The sequence below is a fragment of the Schistocerca piceifrons genome, chromosome 7 (assembly GCF_021461385.2).
Source record: "Schistocerca piceifrons isolate TAMUIC-IGC-003096 chromosome 7, iqSchPice1.1, whole genome shotgun sequence".
In the NCBI taxonomy this organism is placed as follows: domain Eukaryota; kingdom Metazoa; phylum Arthropoda; class Insecta; order Orthoptera; family Acrididae; genus Schistocerca; species Schistocerca piceifrons.
In genome coordinates this window covers 320,028,584-320,051,695 of record NC_060144.1, presented here as the reverse complement: position 1 = coordinate 320,051,695, position 23,112 = coordinate 320,028,584, and the positions used below count along the sequence as shown (strand labels likewise).

Here is a 23,112-nt window from a genome sequence, read left to right as displayed (position 1 = left end):
TACAGACGGACCCGAGACTACTCATCCAGAACACCACCGTCTCGACAGAAGCATACGTCAAGAGCGACCTGAAAAACTTCACAACCTGCAATCCACTGCCACTCCCAACTGTTAGAAGAGGAGCAACAGAGAAGGGGCTGGCGAGCTCCGGCCCACGGAAAACTTGTCCCGAGGAGAGTGGGCGGATGATTGTGAAGGGGACCCACCGACAGTCGCAGCTGGTTCCACTTATAACCAAGACAGCGGGCAGGACAGGGTCACGTAACGTGCCAGTACAACAGCAGGCGGCGTAAGCTCTCATGGGCGATATACATGCGACGGAACGAAGACAAACATATCGGCTTGCTTCTATCAGTATCAATAATATACGGTCACCGATAAGATGTCCTTATTCAAAGACATGCTCCAAGCAGCGGACATCGACGTCGTCCTCCTACAAGAAGTATACGCAGATGAATTTCCTGTCATGTACGGGTACGTATCCTACCTACCACCCGCCTCCGAAACTGGCAGCGACATAGCAATACTTCTTAAGAAAGGCATCACGCCGGAGGATGTACTGTACCTACCTTCGGCACGGGGATTGGCACTGACAGTACTTGATGTGCGACTCATCAACATCTTTGCAGCCGGCCGCGGTGGCCGAGCGGTTCTAGGCGCTTCAGTCCGGAACCGCGCGACTGCCACGGTCGCAGGTTCGAATCCTGCCTCGGGCATGGATGTGTGTGATGTCCTTAGGTTAGTTAGGTTTAAGGAGTTCTAAGTTCTAGGGGACTGATGACCTCAGATGTTAAGTCCCATAGTTCTCAGAGCCATTTGATTTTGAACATCTATGCACCGTCCGGTACACACAGGAGGTGAGAGCGTTCCCGCTCCTTCGCAGACGAAATTGCCCCGCTCTTCCAAGGACGACACGACCGATTAATCCTAGGTGGCGATTTTAATTGTGTACTTGCACCGAAAGACCAATTTCCTCGATATACCCCATGCCCAGAATTACGATTGTTGGTGCATAGTATGCATCTGGTTGACATCTGGTAACATGTCCATGGCCTCCGTCCTGGGTACACGTATACGACAAGTCATTGCGCTAGTCGTCTCGACCGAATTTATGTCACATGCATTCTTAACTCTGACGTCCTGGAAGCAGAGCTGTAGCCTACAGCCTATACCGACCACACAGCATTAATATGTACAATCTCCCTCCGCCGACAGCAAGTGTGGCGTAGCCGCAGTCCTTTCTGCGTAACCCAGCTTGTCGAAACGTCGTTGAAGATGTTTGGAGATCTTGCTAACGACGCCTTCGGTCGTATCCCACGACCCTAAGTTGGTGGATGGGTTGCGCCAAACCTGCGGAGCGCCGTGCAGTGATGACATATGGTCGCGAGTAGGCAGTGTGGCGACGTCAGACGATGGACTTCTATTTCACGGTCCTGCGGGAATGCGCCGAACAAATGCCTTCTCCGGAGCGGCAAGAGACGGTACAACGAGCAAAGGCCAAAATTATATCAATCATTCTACGTTACCTCGAAGGTACGGTGGTCAGTGCGCGGACTCTGGATCGGGTTGCAGGAGAACGCCCATCGATGTATCACATCACTAACGAAAACAAAAGTCGACGAAGAGCCCTAGTACAAGCTGTGGACACGGATGATGGTAGACACCTAACATCGCAACAAGACATAGGCAATGCCTTTGTAGAACATTACGCTCAACTTTACACCGTAGTGGATACCCATACGGCGACCATTAACGAAGTTACGCATATGATTTTCGGCACCATTGATCCAGAGGCGGAATCACAACTGATGGAGGTGATAACGGAGGAGGAAATGATGGAGGCCATTAGTAGAGGAGCGGTGAACAAATCTCAGTGACCAGACGGCCGCCGTGCCGGCCGGGGTGGCCGAGCGGTTCAAGGCGCTACAGTCTGGAGCCGCGCGGCAGCTACGGTCGCAGGTTCGAATCCTGCCTCGGGCATGGATGTGTGTGATGTCCTTAGGTTACTTAGGTTTAAGTAGTTCTAAGTCCTAGGGGACTAATGACCTCAGAAGTTAAATCCCATAGTGCTCAGAGCCATTTGAACAACTTGAACCAGATGGCCTCCCTCTGGAATTCTACAGGACCTTTAGCTATGTGATCGCACCACTATGGATTACTAACTGCCGCAAATTAATGTCTCCTGATGTGCCCTTACCGCCGGCTTTTGTGGAGGGGCTGATAATCCTGATGCACAAACCCTCTGGTGGTACACGGATACGGGACTACCGACCACTGACACTCCTCAGCTGCGACTTTAAAATATTCACCATATTATTAGCAGCAAGCGTCCGAAGAGTATTGCGGCAAGTACTCTCTCTTGATCAAACTTCGCTCGGCGGATATAACATCCAGACGTCGCTTGTTGAATATCGCGATTTGATCGCCCTAGCAAAGACGTGCCGCCTCCATGCAGCAATAATGTCAATAGGTTTTGATCAAGCCTTTGATAGAGTTAGCCATAAATATCTTGAAGAAGTCCTGCGGCTACTCCGTACGACCAAATCTCTAGTCGTAGCGAGATCGGTCAGACAAGGATGTCTCTCATCAACGACATTATATGCGCTGGCTGTCAACCCGTTTCTTTGCGGCCTACGACACCGCTTGACAGGACTGACTTTTCGAGGATATACATTTACGTGCAAGTCATATGCGAATGATCTGGTGCTGATAGTACGGAATGAAAACGGTATGAGTGTGGCTTTAGATTGGGTACGCAAATATGAAAATGCCACTGGCAGCCGTATAAGTATGGACAAGTATGTAGCGATGAATATTGGTGTTGGACTAACGGAAGAATGTGAAGCACCCTTACGGCTCGTGGATACCTTGAAATCCTAGGTATTGTTTTTACCAACGACATATGTCGCACAGCAGCGTACATCTACAAGAGACTACTACAGTCAGTCCGGACGGGCGTTAGAGGGAACATCGCACGGGCATTAGACATGATCCAGCGGGTCACGTATGTTTACACCTACCTGGCGTCACAAATTCCGCATTTCACTCAAGTACTGCCAATGCCGGTGACGATAGCACGACGATTAATGGCGGCGTTCGGTTCCTTTGTGAGTGCAGGTCTACTGTTTAAAGTAAGATACGAACGCCCTTACCCTCGCTCTTAGTAGGGGTGGACTTGGTCTTGTGCATGTTCGTGATCGAGCGGTGGCACTATATATCAGCACAATGTTAGAACTGTGGAGACGACGTCAGACTTGTCTGACAGGAATCGTATCAGAAGAACTAGCACCAGTGTCTTGAATGGCGCCAGTGGCGGTCCAGCACATCTCCCATCACTCTAGCACATATGCACTTCTTTTATAGAGTACAGCTAGGTTCAGACAGCTCTGCAGGGAACCAGACCTGCAACGGTGCGTGACATATATCGGATACTAACGACCGGACGACACAGCAATCCTATTGAGAAGAAGCATCCACATACCAATTGGCAAGTAATATGGCGATCGATACACCACGTTTCCTTAGACGCAGAGACACGTACAATTTGGTACCTAACAGTAAATGGTAAAAATGTCACCCGATCCAAACTCCACGCGATTCATATGACAGATTCACCATTGTGCCCTCTGTGCCAGACTCTGGTCAACGATGAACTCCGCCTCATGTGCGGCGCCTCGGCAGAAGCGTGGCGTTTGGCAACACGAATGATCGCTTTCTTTCTCCGAATAGGACAAAACAACATTGAACGAGGGATTATATTCTTCCCGGACGAGACTTACTATCCAAGTACCAAAACGAATGCCGTAACGAGGCTTCGAGGCCAGACGGTGCTCTGTTTGTTCAGAACTGGCCCAAAGAATGTAAAGGACTTCTGGACTTTTCTTCGGGAACGACATCTAAAAATCGTGAACAATCCGAAATACCGACAGTATTTCTCTAACTTCCTATGGAAATGCATTTCAAGAGCCAGGGCACAGCTGGAACGTCCAGGGTAGGAGAAGTAAAATTATCGATGCGAAAAAAGCATGAACGGAAGATAAGAATCGGTGGATACATAGTACTTACAAGAAGACATACCCGGATGACGGAACAGTGAGGGCATTGGAAATACGATTCTCCATTGTAATGTGTTTTTTTCTTCCTTATGTAATGCAAGAATTATGTTCAGTTTACTAGCTTCAAGCAATACACAAATAGTATTTCTGGTATGACAAGGCAGTGGTTGATACCGAAATTTCCGTTCACTTAAAATGTTATATGTGAACCAGGAGTTGCTTTAATTTGTGAAAGATATTCATTGGAATTTGAAGCATAGTTAGAGATGTATTTCTTTTTAACGTAGTTTTATTGTTTTTTCTGACGTATGTTTGCCTTTCAAAGCTTACTCGGGCAAGGATGTGTGTATTGTCCATAGCGTCAGTTAGTTTATGTTAGATTAAGAAGTGTGTAGGCTTAGGGACCGATAACCTCAGAAGTTTGACCGCATAAGACCTTACCACAAATTTCCAAATTTCCCCATGGTATGGTCTCAGCGGATCATCAGCATTAGTGCAGCCGGAATGCATGGGCCGGGATAATTGGTGACCGTATTTTGGGACCAGTTTTTCCTTCCACGGCGCCTAACAGCCCGTAACTATCGGTATTTCTTGTGGGTGACTTTGCCTCCCCTCTGGAAGAAGTACCATTGATGATTTGAAGAGTGATGTGACTGCTACGTGATGATGGTCCAACCCACTTCGCTGCTAACGTCCGGACGCATCTCAATCGTATATTCCCTGGTCAACGGATCATATGAGGGGATTCAATTGCATGGCCTGCTCGTTCACCGGTTCTCAACACCTGCGATTTCTGGTTATGGGGCCATATCAAAATTATCATGTATGCAGAGCCCATTATAGATGTGGAGACACTGGAGCACCGTATTCATGCTGCCTTTGACACTCTTTGGATGCAGCCTGGCCGAAGTGAGACACAACATGCTACAGCGCGTGCACATGCGTTGAGGCGCATGGAAATCATTTTCAACACATACTGTAACTGTGGCTGCATAGTACAACGCGCGTTTGATCGCGGTCTGTGTAACAATATCTGATTGAATAAATGGTCTCTAGCATGGAAACCATGCGTTTCCGGACAGAAGTTCATTGGACCTTTTTTATCCCTATCCTCCCATCGGTCAATCACTAGAGTTCGGTGGCCCCATAGCGGTGTGGGCTATGCTTAAATGGAATGGACTGGGTCCTCTGGCCCAAGTGAACCGATCATTGAGTGGAAATGATCATGTAGCCACTCAAGGACATCATGTTCCCAAAAGTAGCAGGAAAACTCACCTTGTATAAGCACACCAGACCAGTATTAGTCAACCACAGGAGACATCAGTCTGACGCTTTATAACATCGCCTCATCGCTTGATAATGGCCTTAACTGGATGCAGGAGAAACAAGTTTCTTCAGATATGCCATATCCAGCTGATCCAAAGTACACAGAGGTGACAAAAGTCATGGGGTAGCGATATGCACATACCCAGGTGGCTGTAGTGTCGCGTACACAAGGTGTAAAAGGGCAGTGCGTTGGCGGAGCTCTCATTTGTACTCAGGTGATTCACGTGAAAAGGTCTGCAATGTTATTATGGCCGCACGACGGGAAATAACAGACTCTGAATGCGGAATGGTAGCTGGGGCTAAACACATGGGACAGTCCATTTCGGAAGTCGTTAGAAAATTCAGTCCACAGTGTCAAGAGTGTGCCGATAATATTGCATTTCAGGCATTACTTCTCACCGCGGACAACGCAGTGCCCGGTGACCTTCACTTAACGATCGAAAGCAACAGCGTTTGCGTACAGTTGTCAGTGATAATAGAAAAACAACACTGCGTGAAATAACCACAGAAATCAATGTGACACACACGACAAACGTATCTGTTAGGATAGTGCGGCGAAATTTGGCGCCAATGGGCTATGACGACCGCCGCAAGTGTCTTTGCTAACATTACGGCATCGCCTGCAGCGCCTCTCCTGGGCTCGTGACCACATCGGCTGGCCACCAGACGACTGGAAGACCGTGGGCTGGCCAGATGAGTCCCGATTTCAGTTGGTAAGGGCTGACGGTAGGTTTAGAGTATGGCGCAGACGCCACGAAGTCATGGACCCAAGTAACAATCAGGCATAGCGGTGTGGGCTATGTTTAAATGGAATGGACTGGGTCATCTGGCCCAAGTGAAACGATCATTGATTATCATGATTATGTAGCCAATCAAGGACATCATGTTCCCAAAACACGATGGAATTTTTGAGGATGACAGTCTGCCATGTCACTGGGCCACAGTTGTTCGCGATTGATTTGGAGATCTTTCTGGACAATTCGAACGAATGATTCGGCCAACACGAATCTCATTGAACATTTATGAGACATAATCGAGGGATCAGTTCGTGCACAAAATCCAGCACCAGCAACACCTTCACAATTATGGACGGCTGTAGGGGCAATATGTCTCCCTATTTCTGCAGGGGACTTCCAACGACATTTTTAGTCCATGCCACGTTGAGAGGCTGCGCTACGCCAGACAAAAGGAGGTCCGACACGATATCTAAGATATTCGATAAGATTTGCCATGTCATTTTAAATGTTTCGTTTCCAAAAATAAATCGTACAATGATCCGTGAGCATGTGTGGTCGTGGCGACTGGTAATACGACAAGCCACTTGAGCGTTTGCTGACGTTCGCAGGCCCCACAGCCGTCAGCCTCATGGTCCGGGGTTCGAGACGCACTGTCCTTCGCGGATGTTTGCGCTCAGCCCCTCTTTTACGGCCTGATACCTATCACTACCGGCTCCGAAGACTGTCTCTACCTCAACGTCTACGCGCCGGCTGCAGAGAGTGGTCCTTACCCCGTCATGGTCTACATCCACGGTGGAGCCTTCAAGGGTGGTAGTTCTTCGGGTGCAACTCCGCACAGCTTCGTGGAGAAGGGCGTTGTGCTAGTCACAATCGCCTACCGTCTCGGAGCCCTTGGTAAGTAAATCACTTCATTTTCGCTTTTTTTGTGATTCCATATAGCGTGAGGTGTTAGATGAGAAAATTTTAAAGAAATCAAGATTTTGGAACCAAGGGCTAACACCTAGCGGAATTAAGGCAACGTGGAATAGTCCCTTGCCGATATAGATCCAACCGCACAACACACATCAAAAAAAGTTTTGCATCTACCCAGTTCCCAGAACTCCTGAAGATAGACGTTGACTGTAGATATTGTATCACGGACACAGTCCCTCTGAATGTTCAGAGATGTCACTAAACCCGCCCAAAGATGTAAACAACCATTCATTAGCAGCCCTATTAGATGGAGGGGGTCCGACAGCCGATCAGTTCCAGTCATTCCACCAGGAAGGAGGTACACGGCTCGTGTTGTCTGTAGTTCAACCAAGCCTAGACGGTCAATACCGCGGTTCGATCGCGTCCGCATTGTGACTTTGTGACAGGAAGGGCTCTCAACAAGCGAAGTGACCAGGCGTCTCGGAGTGAACCAAAGCGATGTAGTTCGGACATGGAGGAGATACAGAGAGACAGGAACTGTCGATGACCTGCCTCGCTCAGGCTAACCAAGCGCTATTACTGCAGTGGTTTCAGCTGAAGCATAATTTAATAATAGCTAACACTTGGATTAAGAATCATAAAAGAAGGTCTCAGATAGATTATATAATGGTAAGACAGAGGTTCAGGAACCAGGTTTTAAATTATAAGACATTTTCAGGGGCAGATGTGGACTCTGACCACAATCTATTGGTTATGAAATGTAAATTAAAACTGAATAAACTGCAAAAAGATGGGAATTTGAGGAGATGGAACTTGGATAAACTGAAAGAACCAGAGGATGTAGAGAGCTTCAGGGAGAGCATTAGGGAACGACTGACAAGAATGGGGGAAAGAAATTCAGTAGAAGAAGAATGAGTAGCTTTGACAGATAAAATAGTGAAGGTAGCAGAGGATCAAGTAGGTAAAAAGACGAGGGCTAATAGAAATCCTTGGCTAACAAAGGAGATGTTGAATTTAACTGATGAAAGGTGAAAATATAAAAATGCAGTAAATGAAGCAGGCAAAAAGAAATACAAACATCTCAAAAATGGGATTGACAGGAAGTGTAAAATGGCTAAACAGGGATGGCTAGAGGACAAATGTAAGGATGTAGAGGCATATATCACTAGGGATAAGATAGATACTGCCTACAGGAAAATTAAAGAGACCTTTGGAGAAAAAAGAACCACTTGTATGAAAATCAAGAGCTCAGATGGAAATCCAGTTCTAAGCAAAGAAGGGAAAGCAGAAAGGTGGAAGGAGTATATAGGGGGTCTATACAAGGGTTAGGTACTTGAGGACAACATTATGGAAAGGGAAGAGGACGTAGATGAAGATGAAATCGGAGATATGATACTGCATGAAGAATGAAGAATTTCACAGAGCACTGACAGACCTAAGTCGAAACAAGGCCCCGGGAATAGACAACATTCCATTAGAACTACTGACAGCCTTGGGAGAGCTAGGCCTAGCAAAACTCTACCAGCTAGTGAGCAAGACGTATGAGACAGGCGAAATACCCTCAGAATTAAAGAAGAATATAATAATTCCAATCCCAAAGAAAGCAGGAGTTGACAGATGTGAAAATTACCGAACTATCAGTTTAATAAGCCACGGCTGCAAAATACTAACACGAATTCCTTACAGATGAATGGAAATACTGGTAGAAGCCGACCTCGGGGAAGATCAGTTTCGATTCCATAGAAATGTTGGAACACGTGAAGAAATACTGACCCTACGACTTATCTTAGAAGATAGATTAAGGAAAGGCAAACCTACGTTTCTTGCATTTGTAGACTTAGAGAAAGCTTTTGACAATGTTTACTGGAATACTCTCTCTCAAAAACTGAAGGTGGCGGGGGTAAAATACAGGGAGCCAAAGGCAATTTACAATTTGTACAGAAACCAGATGGCAGTTATAAGAGTCGAGGGACATGAAAGGGAAGCCGTCGTTGGGAAGAGAGTGAAACAAGGTTGTAGCCTATCCCCGATGTTATTCAATCTATATATTGAGCAAGCAGTAAAGAAAACAAAAGAAAAATTCGGAGTAGGAATTAAAATCCACGGAGTTGAAATAAAAACTTTGAGGTCCGCCGATGACATTGTAATTCTGTCAGAGACAGCAAAGGATCTGGAAGAGCAGACGAACGGAATGGACAGGGCCTTGAAAGGAGGATATAAGACGAACATCAACAAAAGCAAAACGAGGATAACGGAATGTAGTCGAATTAGATCGGATGATGCTCAGGGTATTACATTAGGAAATGAGACGCTTAAGTAGTCAATGAGTTTTGCTATTTGGGTAGCAAAATAAATGATGATGGTCGAAGTAGAGAGGATATGAAATGTAGACTGCCGATGGCAAGGAAAGCGTTTCTGAAGAAGAGAAATTTGTTAACATCGAGTATAGATTTGAATGTCAGAAAGTCGTTTCCGAAAGTATTCGTATGGAGTATAGCCGTGTATGGAAGTGAAATGTGGACGATAAATAGTTTAGAGAAGAAGAGAATAGAAGCTTTCGAAATCTGGTGCTACAGAAGAATGCTGAAGATTAGATGGGTAGATCACATAACTAATGAGGAGGTATTGAATAGAATTGGAGAGAAGAGAAATTTGTGGCAGAGCATGACTAGAAGAAGGGATCGGAAGGTAGGGCATATTCTGAGTCATCAAGGGATCACCAATTTAGTATTGGAGGGCAGCGTGGAGGGTAAAACTCGTAGAGGGAGACCAAGAGATGAATTCACTAAACAGTTTCAGAAGGATGTAGGTTGCAGTAGGTACTGAGAGATGAAGGAGGTTGCACAGGATAGAGTAGCATGGAGAGCTGCATCAAACCAGTCTCTGGACTGAAGACCACAACAACAAAAGAAGTTTGTATAAATGGAAAAGATTTGGAGACAAGAGAAGGTTTCAGATTGATTTTTAATGCTTAGACAGAGATTTAGGAACCAGATTTTAAATTATAAGACATTTCCAGGGGCAGATGTAGACCCTGACCAAAATTTGTTGCTTATGTACTGTAGATTAAAACTGAAGAAACTGTAAAAGGGCAGAAAATTAAGGAGATGGGACCTGGATAAGTTGAAAGAATCAGAGGTTGTTGAGAGCTTGAGAGGGAGCATCAGGGAACAGTAGATTAGAACTGGGTAATGGAATACAGTAGAAGACGAATGGATAGCTTTAGGAGATAAAATAGTGAAGTAAGAAGAGGATCAAATATGTAGAAAGGCAAGGACCAGTAGGAATCCTTGTATAGCACAAAAGATATTGAATTTAACTGATGAAAGGAGAAAATACAAAAATGCAGCATATGAAGCAGGTGAACGCGAACAGAAACGTTTAGGAAATGAGATTGACAAGAAGTGCAAAACTGCTAAGCAGGAGTGGATATAGGACGAATGTGAGGATTTACAAACATATTTCACTAGGGGAAAGATAGATACCGCCTACAGGAAAATTTAAGAGGCCTTTGGGAAAAAGAGAAGCACCTATATGATTATCAAGACCTCAGATGTTAAACCAGCCCTAAGCAAAGAAGGGAAAGATGAAAGGTGGAAGGGGTGTATAGAGAGTCTATAAAAAGGAGATGAACTTGAAAGCAATATTATAGAAAGGGAAGCGGACGTAGATGAAGATGAGATGGGAGATATGACACTACGAGAAGAATTTCACAAAGCTCTGAAAGATCTAAGTCGAAACAATGCCCCGACAGTAGACGGAATTCCGTCAGAACTACTGATAGCTTTGGGTCAGAGAGCCATGACAAAACTCTTCAATCAGGTGTGCAAGATGTATGAGAAAGGCGAAATACCCTCAGACTTCAAGAAGAATGTGATAATTCCAATTCCAAAAGAAAGAAGCTGCTGTCAGGTGTGAAAATTATCGCACTAACATTTAAGTAAGTCATGGTTGCAAAATACTAACCCGAATTCTTAACAGCAAAATGAAAAAAACTGGTAGAAGCAGACGTCGGGGATGATCTTTGGATTTCGAAGAAATGTAGGAACATGCGAACCAGTAATGAGACTACGACTTACCTTAGAAGTTAGATTAAGCAAAGACATTTGTAGAATTTGTAGACTTAGGAAGAGCTTTTGACAATGTTGACTGGAATACTCTATTACAAATTCTGAAGGTAGCAGGGGTAAAATACAGGGAGCGAAAGGCTATTTACAACTTTTACAGAAACCAGACGGCAGTAATAAAAGTCGAGGGGTATGAAATGGAAGCAGTGGTTGTGAAAAGAATGAAACAAAGTCGTAGCCTATCCCCAATGTTATTCAATCTGTGCATTGAGCAAGCTGTACAGGAAACCAAGAAAAATTTGGAGTAGGAATTAAAGTCCATGGAGAAGAAATAAAAACTTCGAGGTTTGCCGACGACATTGTAATTCTGTCTGAGACAACTAGGGACTTGGAAGAGCAGTTGTACAGAATGGACAGTGTTTTAAAAAGAGGATATAAGATCAACATCAAGAAAAGTGAAAAAAGAATAATGGAATGTAGTCGAAGGCTGAGGGAATCAGATTAGTAAACGTGTCACTTAAAGTAGGAAATAGGTTTTGCTATTTAGGCATCAAAAAAACTGATCATGACCGAAGTAGAAAGGATATAAAATATAGACTGGCAATGGCAAGACAAGCATATCGAAAGAAGAGAAATTTGCTAACATCAAATATAAATTTAAGTGTTCGGAAGTCTTTCCTGAAGGTATTTGCCTGGAGTGTAGCCATGTACAGAAGTGTAACGTGGACGTTAACCAGTTTAGATAAAAAGAGAATAGAAGCTTTCGAAATGTGGTGCTACAGTAGAGTGCTGAGGATTAGATGGGTCGATCACCTAATGAGGAAATACTGAATAGAATTGGGGAGACTAGAAATTTTGTGCCACAACTTGACTAAAAGAAGGAATCGGTTGATAGGACAAATTCCGAGACATCAAGGGACCATCAATTTAGTATTTGAGGGAAGTGTGGGGGGTAAAAATCGTAGAGGGAGACCAAGAGATCTATACAGCAGGCAGATTAGGGAAGATGTAGGTTGCAGTAGTTATTTAGAGATGAGGAGGCTTGGACAGGACAGGGTAGCATGGAGAGCTGCATCAAACCAATCTTCCGACTGAAGACCACAACAACAACGACACAACAATATTCAAGTATTTATTTTACATAATTGTAAGTGTAATTAAGTAACTGACATTAGAGTAAATTAATAACACATTACGACAGGAAATTATAGGAGGTCGTAGGTAATAGTAAACACTATGTATCTATTGAAAACTAGGTGATGCGTGTTTCATAGAATTTGTTGTGGTTGGCAGGAGAGCCAACACCGTGTTACTAGAGGAGGCCGAAATGCACGCGTTTTAGCTCACGCAGGCTGGCGTGAGGACTGGAACAGGACAAGGAAATTAGAATTTAGAAAAACGGACGTAGCTGGTGGAATACTTAACTTTAATCCATTAATGATGAACGTCGGTTTTGACAGTACATGATTCACAATATCAATAGTAACTGATAATGGCGCCTTGCTAGGTCGTAGCAAATGACGTAGCTGAAGGCTATGCTAAACTATCGTCTCGGCAAATGAGAACGTAAGTAGGCAGTGAACTATCGCTAGCAAAGTCGGCTGTACAACTGGAGCGAGTGCTAGGAAGTCTCTCTAGACCTGCCGTGTGGCGGCGCTCGGTCTGCAATCACTGATAGTGGCGACACGCGGGTCCGACGTATACTACCGGACCGCGGCCGATTTAAAGGCTACCACCTAGCAAGTGTGGTGTCTGGCGGTGACACCACAGAATTAATCGACTGTAAGTCTTAGATATAACTGATTTGAATATTAACATTCTGCCGTCCGCACGACTCGTATATATATATTCCCTTGGCGCCGGCAGTGCTAGTTCGGATTACTTGGCTTGTCGCCGGCCGTTCTTGACATTATCGGGAGATCATAAATTATTAAGTTTTATTAATCTCGTCGTTGGTTCTCACACGATCACAACCCTGTTCCCCTACTTTCATAAAACTTCGATGGTATACATACGTAAATAAATACAACATGTGTTTATTTCATATATTTGTTTATTTGCATTGTCTTTGGTACTTAGTGCTTCTCTTTCGTATGATATGCAGCAAAACAGTCTCCAAGATGCAACGCAAATTTTACACAAGACTTGCATATTAAGTTTGTTGTTATCCTTTTTTTGTTTCTGGAACATACAAGGCAGTTCCTTCGTTTTCGTTTATTCGTTTCGGACATAAGTATTAGTTGGTACGCGATGTAGTGGCAACGCCCAAGTTTTGCTCAGAAGCAGGTGCATGGTCTTTCTTCCACGAATCAGACACTTTCAATAAAAAATCGTGAAATCGGAGACTCTTGTGATCTGTATTGAAATAGTGCCATGTACGGGACGCATTAAACAATGCGCAATTAAAGAGGGACATGCAAACCTTTCTTAACCATTTTTTAGGTTTTCTGTATATAGGGTAATAACTCAAACTTTGGTCTGCCTGATCCAATCCATTCATGTGTTTGTTCTAATCTAATACACCTTCGGATTTTTTTTATTGTGCAATTGGTTTTTCTACATTTTCTTTGAGTGTCACTCAAAGTGGCATTATGTATTGCAGAGATCATTCGTATCATTTTAGTTTCCGAAGCTCTACATACCCGTGCGAGTACTTCACCTTTCCGTTGATTACAAGCTTCAAACTCATTGACTTTTGCGCGCTTTAATTTTTCCGGAAATCCTATATTTTGCCATGTCGTTCCACAAACTCGAATTTTCTTTTCAGGTAACTTCTCTGCAAGTTCTACACTGTTATAATAATTATCCATGTAGAGGTGATGCCACTTTCCATAAGAAGGTGTCAATAGTTCCTTCACTATTTTTTTCTAAAGGCTGTCCAGCGCCGCTAAATATCTTGAATGAGACATGACACAGAATCCGAATGTGTATGCCATGTTTCGTAATTTTCGACGGACTGTAAACTTTAAAATTTAACCGCCCACTCCACAGTATCATTCCTTCATCAACTGAGATGTTTTGCCTTGGATTAAAGGTTTCTTTAAACTTTTTGGAAAAATAATCAATTACGAATTGCCCTTTGAAAAGCCTGTCGGCATTCTCCGGTTTATTGTTGCTCTCGGAAAAATGTAAAAATCATAATATTTGTCTGAATCGGTTACGGGATGTCGTTTTCCGAAATATCGGTGTGTCTATCAACGGATTCGCTGACCAATAATCATCGATCCTTGCTTTTTTTTACAATTCCCATAAGGATAGCAAGCCCAAACCATTTTCTAAGTTCGGGTCCCGTAACGTCGACAAATTTGGCATTTTTTTATCCAGTTTTTTCTATTGCAATTTTGACTGTAGTACTTGTTGGTTCCGTTGCTAATATATTCAAATAGATCGTTCCCAATATACAATTCTACGATATCCTCGACGCACTGTGTATCTTTGGGAAATATGTTTGAACCTGGAGATCCCTCAAATTTATTATTGGTCCCCAGTAAATCAAAGTCTGACCTCTGTGCACTGTCGTCTTCTTCTGATTCATCCGAATCAGTTGGCAACCGTAGCGTTCGCCGAATTCTTCTTGGACGTATTTCACTATCTTCCGACGATTCTGCTTTACCTTCATATTTTTGATATTCAATGTCTTCTTCCCACTCGGCTAAGTCGTCCGAAACGTCAGACAAGACGTCCGCGCATTCGTCGTAAATAATCGTATCGTCTCTTTCGTCTGCCACGATGAAAGGGCACGTACTTGTTGACGTGTGTAACTTACTGTTACCTAAACAAAACACCAACAGAATGTAAAAGATACTAAAGTGTTGTCGCCGGCCACTTAGCAATACTGTGCACACTACACCACTGTGGTGTCGCCGGACGGAATAGTGTTAAGAATTTTTAAAGTTAGGAACAAATGGTCAACCCCAGTGAAAATAACAGGATAAATTCTTTGGAAATGAATGAGCTCATATTTAATTTTGATGATTTCTTTTAAATTAATCAAAATCAAGTTATCTCATAACAACATAATTTAGTAAATGAATACTGATGCCAAACAATACCATCATACACAACCGTGATTGGTTCTAGTGGATGTAGTACACTGTGGTGCAAATAGTTTTAATGTGTATTATAAGAAGTAGTTATGATCTTCATTTTTCGGAATCTGGGCAGTAAAATTACGAGATTCGGAGGCAGAGTGGGGGATGCGAGTATACATAGGAGAAGTAGGAATGTTGAGCAAGGGACAGTGTGTCAACCACGGATTATCTGAGTGGAAATCACGTATTATTTCACTCAGAAATCTTAGTGCAAGTTACAGAGACAGACACTGGAACGATGCAGCATTGAACTTTGTTCAGTTCGGTCCGAAATCACAAGTTTCGGGCATAGCAAAATTTTCGTGCAGTAGCAATGAACTTTAGCGATTTACTATGAATCGAAGAAACTCTGATTTTTTCTGTTCAGTTGGTAATAGTCTTCAGCTTTAGAGTGTGGATATCAGAGGAAGTATTTGGCAAAACACTATAGCGTGAATCTGGAAGGTAAACTCACACTAATGCTATCTTCGGCTGGGCTATATACTCATGTACGCGCTCTGTGCAATGTTATTAACCAGACGGAACGTTACTCACAATCTCGTGTGTCGCCTATAGTTATTGATCGCCCACCTCCTATATGTTATTAATCATTGGTGTTGAAAGCAGAAACTTTGAACTTGAGTTGAACTAGAGTGCAAGTGGATCTTCCCTCCTTTAGACAACCAAGAGCCAAACAATTTAACGGCCATACATTGTACCAGCAGCCTTGGTGTCGAAAGAAAACATTTATCATCTGTTATGTTTCACACTGTAATGTGTATATCTGAGTAGTACCTTAGAGTTCTGTAGTGTAGCTAAATTTTCTAACTTTTTTAACACCTTACCTTCTATGTCAGATAATAATATAAACAGTAATAACATCTTTCATCTTCCTAAGGGCAGTAGTATAATTTACTAGAATACCCAAGTAGATACATTTTCTTCCATTTTGACATGAAAGGCTTGCATGTAAGTTCAGGTTTCTGCTAGCACTTGAATGAACTGCTCCACACACGGTCTAGAATGGGTATGGATTCATTCAGTATGACTATGTAGTATTTTCAGGCATGGTTTGACGTGCATTTTGGTTTAACATACACTGATCAATCTTTACAGACAAATTAACAAATCATGATTTCTTTGACTTCTTCGTCCGTAGAACAGTGACGCCTGGCGAAGCGTCCCATACGCGAAGGAGTACACTGTTCCCTTTCTTGACCGAAAACTGAAACTACATTTAAAAGTTCAAAGGCTTGTACAAAGCAATAAGTCTAACCACTTGTTTCTAAAAGTTCACATTTCACTTTGTACTCTAGGGAAAGGCTTTAGGAAATTGATATTGATGACGCCGGCCGGTGTGGCCTAGTGGTTCTAGGCGTTTCAGTCTGGAACCGCGCGACCGATACGGTCGCAGGTTCGAGTCCTGCCTCGGGCATGGATGTGTGTGATGTCCTTAGGTTAGTTAGGTTTAATTAGTTCTACGTTCTAGGGGACTGATGACCTCAGATGTTGAGTCCCATAGTGCTCAGAACCTTTTGAACCATTTTTTTATATTGATGACTCTGAGTTCAGTGAATAATAAAACTTAAAGAGCCATCGTCAAAATACGGATTACAGAACCGCTATAATTAGTATCCTGTTGAGTTCTGTCTGTTATGATGGATAGTGTTTCTTCTTGTTTCCGAGCAGAAAAATCAGACAATGGAAGTTAAGTGACTTGTATGCCGAGTAAACACGGCAGTTGACATCTGACAGTTTGTGTGTGTGGAGAATTTACATCTTGTCGGCATGTGGCAGGTTTCCTGAGCCTGTTGAACGACGACATCCCGGGCAATGCGGGTTTCAAGGACCAGGTGCTGGCGCTACAGTGGGTGCAGAGGAACATCGCAGCCTTCGGCGGAGATCCTAGCAGCGTTGTCATATTTGGGGAAAGTGCAGGTGGCGGCTCCACGTCACATCTCTTCCTCTCGCCGGCCGCCAAGGGTGAGTACTTCCTGAGCTATCAGGCCTATAAGCCAGATGTAATCAATCAAGAACTGTAGTACTCCGAAACAAGATACGAAAAGAAAATATATCACTTCATTTGACGGAATTTATATCATTATCCCTTTGTTTTTCTTAGTTCCTGTCTTTGTTTTTATAAGGATGCTTCTATGCAGTGCATCTTCTTCTCTTTAACCTCATCTTTGAATCTCCAACCACTTCTTTACTCTATTTAGGTTTGTGTTTGAGCTCTCAAACGAGTGACGTAATAATTTTGATCATGCTATCGGTGTTCATGTGGAGTACTTGACTTAGCTAGATTAGCCTCATTCCAGATTTGTTTCCCGAATTTGTTATGCACTTCGTCCTGAATTTCAGAGTTCAAATTGCTACACCAAGAAGAAATGCAGATGAAAAACGGGTATTCTTTGGACAAATATATTATACTAGAACTGACATGTGATTACATTTTCACGCAATTTGGGTCCATAGATCCTGAGAAATCAGTAACCAGAAGAACCTCCTCTGGCCGTAATAACTGCCTTAATACTCCTGGGTATTGAGTCAAACAGAGCTTGGATGGCGTGCACAGGTACAGCTGCCCATGCAGCTTCAACACGATACCACAGTTCATCAAGAGTAGTGACTGGCGTATTGTGACGAGACAGTTGCTCGGCCACCATTGACCAGACGTTTTCAATTGGTGAGAGATCTGGAGAATGTGCTGGCCAGGGCAGCAGTAGAACATTTTCTGTATCCAGAATGGCCCGTACAGGACCAGCAACATGCGGTCTTGCATTATCCTGCTGAAATGTAGGCTTTCGCAGGGATCGAATGAAGGGTAGAGTCACGGCTCGTAACACATCTGAAATGTAACGTCCACTGTTCAAAGTGCCGTCAATGCGAACAAGAGGTGGCCGAGACGTGCAACCAATGGCACCCCATACCATCATGCCGGATGATACGCCAGTATGGCGATGACGAATACACGCTTCCAATATGCGTTCACCGCGATGTCGCCAAACACGGATGCGACCATCATGATGCTGTAAACAGACCCTATATTCATCCGAAAAAATGATGTTTTCCCATTCGTGCACCCAGGTTCGTCGTCGAGTACATCATTGCAGGCGCTCCTGTCTATGATGCAGCTTCAAGTGTAACCGCAGCCCTGGTCTCCGAGCTGATAGTCCATGCTGCTGCAAACGTCGTCGAACTGTTCGTGCAGATGGTTGTTGTCTTGCAAACGTCCCCATCTGTTGACTCAGGGATCGAGACGTGGTTGCACGATCCGTTACAGCAATGCGGATAAGATGCCTGTCCTCTCGACTGCTAGTGATACGAGGCCGTTGGGATCCAGCACGGCATTCCGTATTACCCTTCTGAACCCACCGACTCCATATGCTGCTAACAGTCATTGGATCTCGACCAACGCGAGCAGCAATGTCGCGATACGATAAACCGCAATCGCTACAATCCGACCTTTATCAAAGTCGGAAACGTGATGGTACGCATTTCTCCTCCCTGCACGATGCATCACAACAACGTTTCACCAGGCAACGCCGGTCAAATGCTGTTTGTGTATGACAAATCGTTTGGAAACTTTCCTCATGTCAGCACGCTGTAGGTGTCGGTACCGGCTCCAACCTTGTGTGAATGCTCTGAAAAGCTAATCATTTGCATATCACAGCATCTTCTTCCTGTCGGTTAAATTTCGCATCTGTAGCACGGCATCTTCGTGGTGCAGCAGTTTTAATGGCCAGTAGTGTATATTGTATATCAAATAGTGTTCGGGTGTTAGCTAAGCCAAAGGGCTTCCAGTAGTCCGGAATATTGTGACTGTATTGTAGGGAGCAGAAAAATAACAAAAGGCAATACCAGAAATCTTTCTCTCCTCAAATGATTAGGAATCCCATTGCCAAAAGTTCAACTTTCAAATTACTATTGTGCAGGAATGGCTGCAAATGATCTCCAAGTAGCCGAACATAACAATTTCCAGTCAATGATCAGTTTAGTTGGACCAGAGGCCCAGTCCATTCCATGTAAACGCAGCCCACACCATTATGGAACCACCACCAGTTTGCACTTTGCCTTGTTGATAACTCGGCTTCGTGGGATCTGCGCCACACTCGAACACAACCATCAGCTCTTACCAATTGAAATCAGGACTCATCTTCCCAGGCCACGGTTTTCCAGTCGTCCAAGGCACAACCCAGGAGAGGCGCTGCAGGTGATGTCGTGCTTTTACCAAAGGCACTCGCGTCGGTCATCTGCTGCCATAGACCATTAATGTCAGTTTCGCCACACTGTCCTAACGCATACGTTCATTGTACGTCCCATATTGATTTCTGCCGGTTATTTCACACGGTTTTGCTTGCCTGTTAGGGCTGACAACACTAAGCTAACGCCGCTGCTCAAAATGGCTCTGAGCACTATGGGACTCAACTGCTGAGGTTATTAGTCCCCTAGAACTCAGAACTAGTTAAACCTAACTAACCTAAGGACATCACAAACATCCATGCCCGAGGCAGGATTCGAACCTGCGACCGTAGCGGTCTTGCGGTTCCAGACTGCAGCGCCTTTAACCGCACGGCCACTTCGGCCGGCTAACGCCGCTGCTCTCGATCGTTAAATGAAGGCCGTCAGGACTGCATTGTTCGTGGTGAGTGGTAGTGCCTGGAATTTAGTACTCTGTGCTCACTCTTGACACTGTACACCTCCGAATATTGGATTCCTTAATGATTTTCGAAATGTCCCATGCGTCTAGGTCCACCTACCATTCCGCGTTCAAAGTCTGTTAATTCCCATCGTGAGGCCATAAACACGTCCGACACCTTTTCATTTGAATCACAGTAGTACGAATGACATCTTCGCTATTGCGCTGCCTTTTTATACGTTGTGCATGCGATACTAGCACTGTCTGTATATGTGCATATCGCTATCCCAAGACTTTTGTCATTCAGTGTACTAATCACTTGCATATCTAAACATGTAGCGCTTGACGGTTGTTACATGTTGAAATTTTAATGGCTAACGGTTTGCTTAGAAGGCTCTATCATCATCAATATCGTCGTCATCATCGTCGGTGTCAGCCAGTTCGATCACTTGGTGATGTGGTCTGTTTGAGTTGACTTGCAACATAGGAAGCCAGCAGATCCTTCCTTATCTGCCAATCTTGAACTTTCCGTTGCCATTTAGTCTGGCTTCTTTCTTAGGTCTGTCCCTTCTGTTCTTTTGGTAAGCTGAACTCAAAGCTAGTACTTCATTTGACCGTCTACCGTCTTTTACTCGAGCGAAATGACCAGCCCACTGTTGTTGCAAGGCATTCACTCCTTCCACTAAGCTACTGATCTTCTGTACGTCTGTTATCAACTGCTCTCTTTCCCTGTTTCTTCGTGTAGCCCGGCATTGATCTTTCCATTCCACTTTGGGTTACTATTAGTTTTCTAACAATGAACTCATTTAATGTCCTTCTCTCACAGCCATAAGTTATTACTGGCAGTACAGACTGGTCAAAAACTGTTTCCTTCAGCTCAACCGATATCTTAGAATTCAAACCTGAAGAATATCTTCCATAAGCTTGTCACCCTAATTTAGTACGTTGACTGTTCCTGTTTTTAGGTAGCCCAGAGAGACATATTCTGTGATCATTTCCGGGTATACGTCCCTGTGGTGTCCATTTATTCATCATGGTCTTGGTTTCATCATATTTCTTTTTAGACCACTTCAGATCAGAATAATACAAATTCGCTAACTAACGTCTGAAGTCTTTATATTTACAAACTGAACAACATCAGGGATATTATTTTGCAATTCAGACATTGCTTTTTCTAGAACTGCTGAAAACAGTTTTGGAGGTATAGAGTCACTTTGTTTTACAACATTTTAAATGGGAAATTCATTTGTTTCCTCAACAACATTCACAAACGCTGTGAAGGCTTTGCATATGTTGTATAAGTCCTTAATATAACCATGTTCTATTTCTTCTTCTGTTAGAGCCTCAGAAACAGCTGAGTGACTGCTCGAACCGAATGTCTGTTCAAAATCAATAAAGGCAAACAAAGAAGAAGATGGCACTCATTTGTTCTGCTAATTGTTTGCGTAGAGTGAGGATATGATCAATTTTACTACAAGCTGGACGGAACACAGGTAGCTCAGTGGGTTGAACCACATCAAGTGTAGTGCTCGACCTGGAAGTAAAAATTCTAGTAAAAACTACGGACAGAAGGTTGATAATGCGAGTTCTGCACATCTTTAGTACTACCTTTCTTATGTTTTGGGATTATTTTAGCTTTGTTTATTATTTAATACTAGGTAAAAACCTTTCCCATAAGAATGTGTAAATTTCCTGGATTATATGCTTCGTTCCAATGCCATTAATATCTTCAAATGTTCTGAATAACTTGCAACAAAGTTCCATAAATATCGTCAACTTCTTGTTAAACGTCTGCAGTATCACTAGCAGGCGGCAGTACTGTGCCACAAGCAACGAGTGTCTCAATTTTAGCAGCCACTGTCTCACTCAACATGCAAACTTCAGCGTTCACTTTCATTTCTTATAAACCTTTTTTGGTGAACTTGATGGCTAATTTGTATTTTCTTTCACAGTCTCTCGAAGAGAGTTGATAAGTGTCCTTCAACAAAGCACTATCAGTCAAAACATTAAAGTAAGAATTGAACAGCTATACACCAACTCTCTCTGATACATCATAGTAGTCATAAAAATGGATTTTTACCTTCATGTTCTAACTATGGAGTAAATTCTAAGTACTGAGTAACCACTAGTCACTGCCTCATGTACACAAAATTTAAATCTCCTCTAGAAATGCAGGTTTTCACAACCAATCTTCATATCTTTGGAAATGCAAAAGCTATGACTCATGCTGATGCTTTAGAAAAATGGATTAACAGCTGTTCAGAACTTGAAATGATGTCGTTAATCGTTATGACCAACAAATTGTTAGCGATCATATCTTCATGTGCATTGCCCACATTCTCTTACCTTATATCACAGATAGAAGAGGTATAATTAAGTTCGCCATCAGGGAATTCTCATCCCTAGACCAACTGACAAGTTTATCATTTCCCAAGAACTACTACGGCTGCTGATTTAAAATAAGCATGTTATCATTACTCCCAAGTTGTATTTGTACATCTTTAACATAATCTAGAAACCAAGTGAAGCAATACGTCACATATATTTGACTGTATATTTATATATATTTGACTGTATTTCTACATACATACACACACACACACACACACACATATATATATATATATATATATATATATATATATATATATATATATATATATATATATATTCTACATACACACACACACACACACACACACACACACACACACACACACACACACACACCCGGCTATCTTGTCCACCCAAAATATCTCTGGAACAATAACAGCTATTGGAAAGCGACTTTCACCGGTATCAATGTAGGGCTGGGGCCCATGAATGTACATATTTGGAAACATTCTAAAACGAAAGCATATGTGTTTTTTAACACAAACTGATGTTTTTTTACATGGACCTCCTATATTTTTTCTTCAGCAATCCATAGCATGACAAAGTACATACACAATGGCGTTGATTGCATCGCAATATTCCCATTGCATCCCGAGATATTGAGACGCGAAGTTGACGCTTGAACCACCCAACATCCGCTGCTAGCGCACGTTCTGAGGCTCAGACGTGAACCCCATGCTGCCCGTAATCGCGATGTGATTGACATGTGTTATCACACCTCCATACTTATCAAAAGGGAAACTTACTTGTCAATCACATAAGTTTGTGTTAAAAAACACATATGCTTTCGTTTTAGAATGTTTCCAAATATGTACATTCATGGGCCCCAGCCCTACATTGATACCGGTGAAAGTCGTTTTCCAATAGCTGTTATTGTTCCAGAGATATTTTGGGTGGACAATATAGCTGGGA

At 43.2% G+C, this 23,112-nt stretch overlaps 1 protein-coding gene across 1 annotated transcript in view; it reads left to right on the top strand.

Moving 5' to 3' along the window:
* LOC124805652 (juvenile hormone esterase-like) overlaps positions 1 to 23,112 on the top strand; it is a 101,651-nt gene that overhangs the window by 12,135 nt on the left and 66,404 nt on the right. The window contains exons 3-4 of the mRNA XM_047266219.1: positions 6,727 to 7,012; positions 16,965 to 17,150. Of these exons, the coding sequence (XP_047122175.1) occupies positions 6,727 to 7,012; positions 16,965 to 17,150 (472 nt within the window). The remainder of the gene's footprint in view (positions 1 to 6,726; positions 7,013 to 16,964; positions 17,151 to 23,112) is intronic.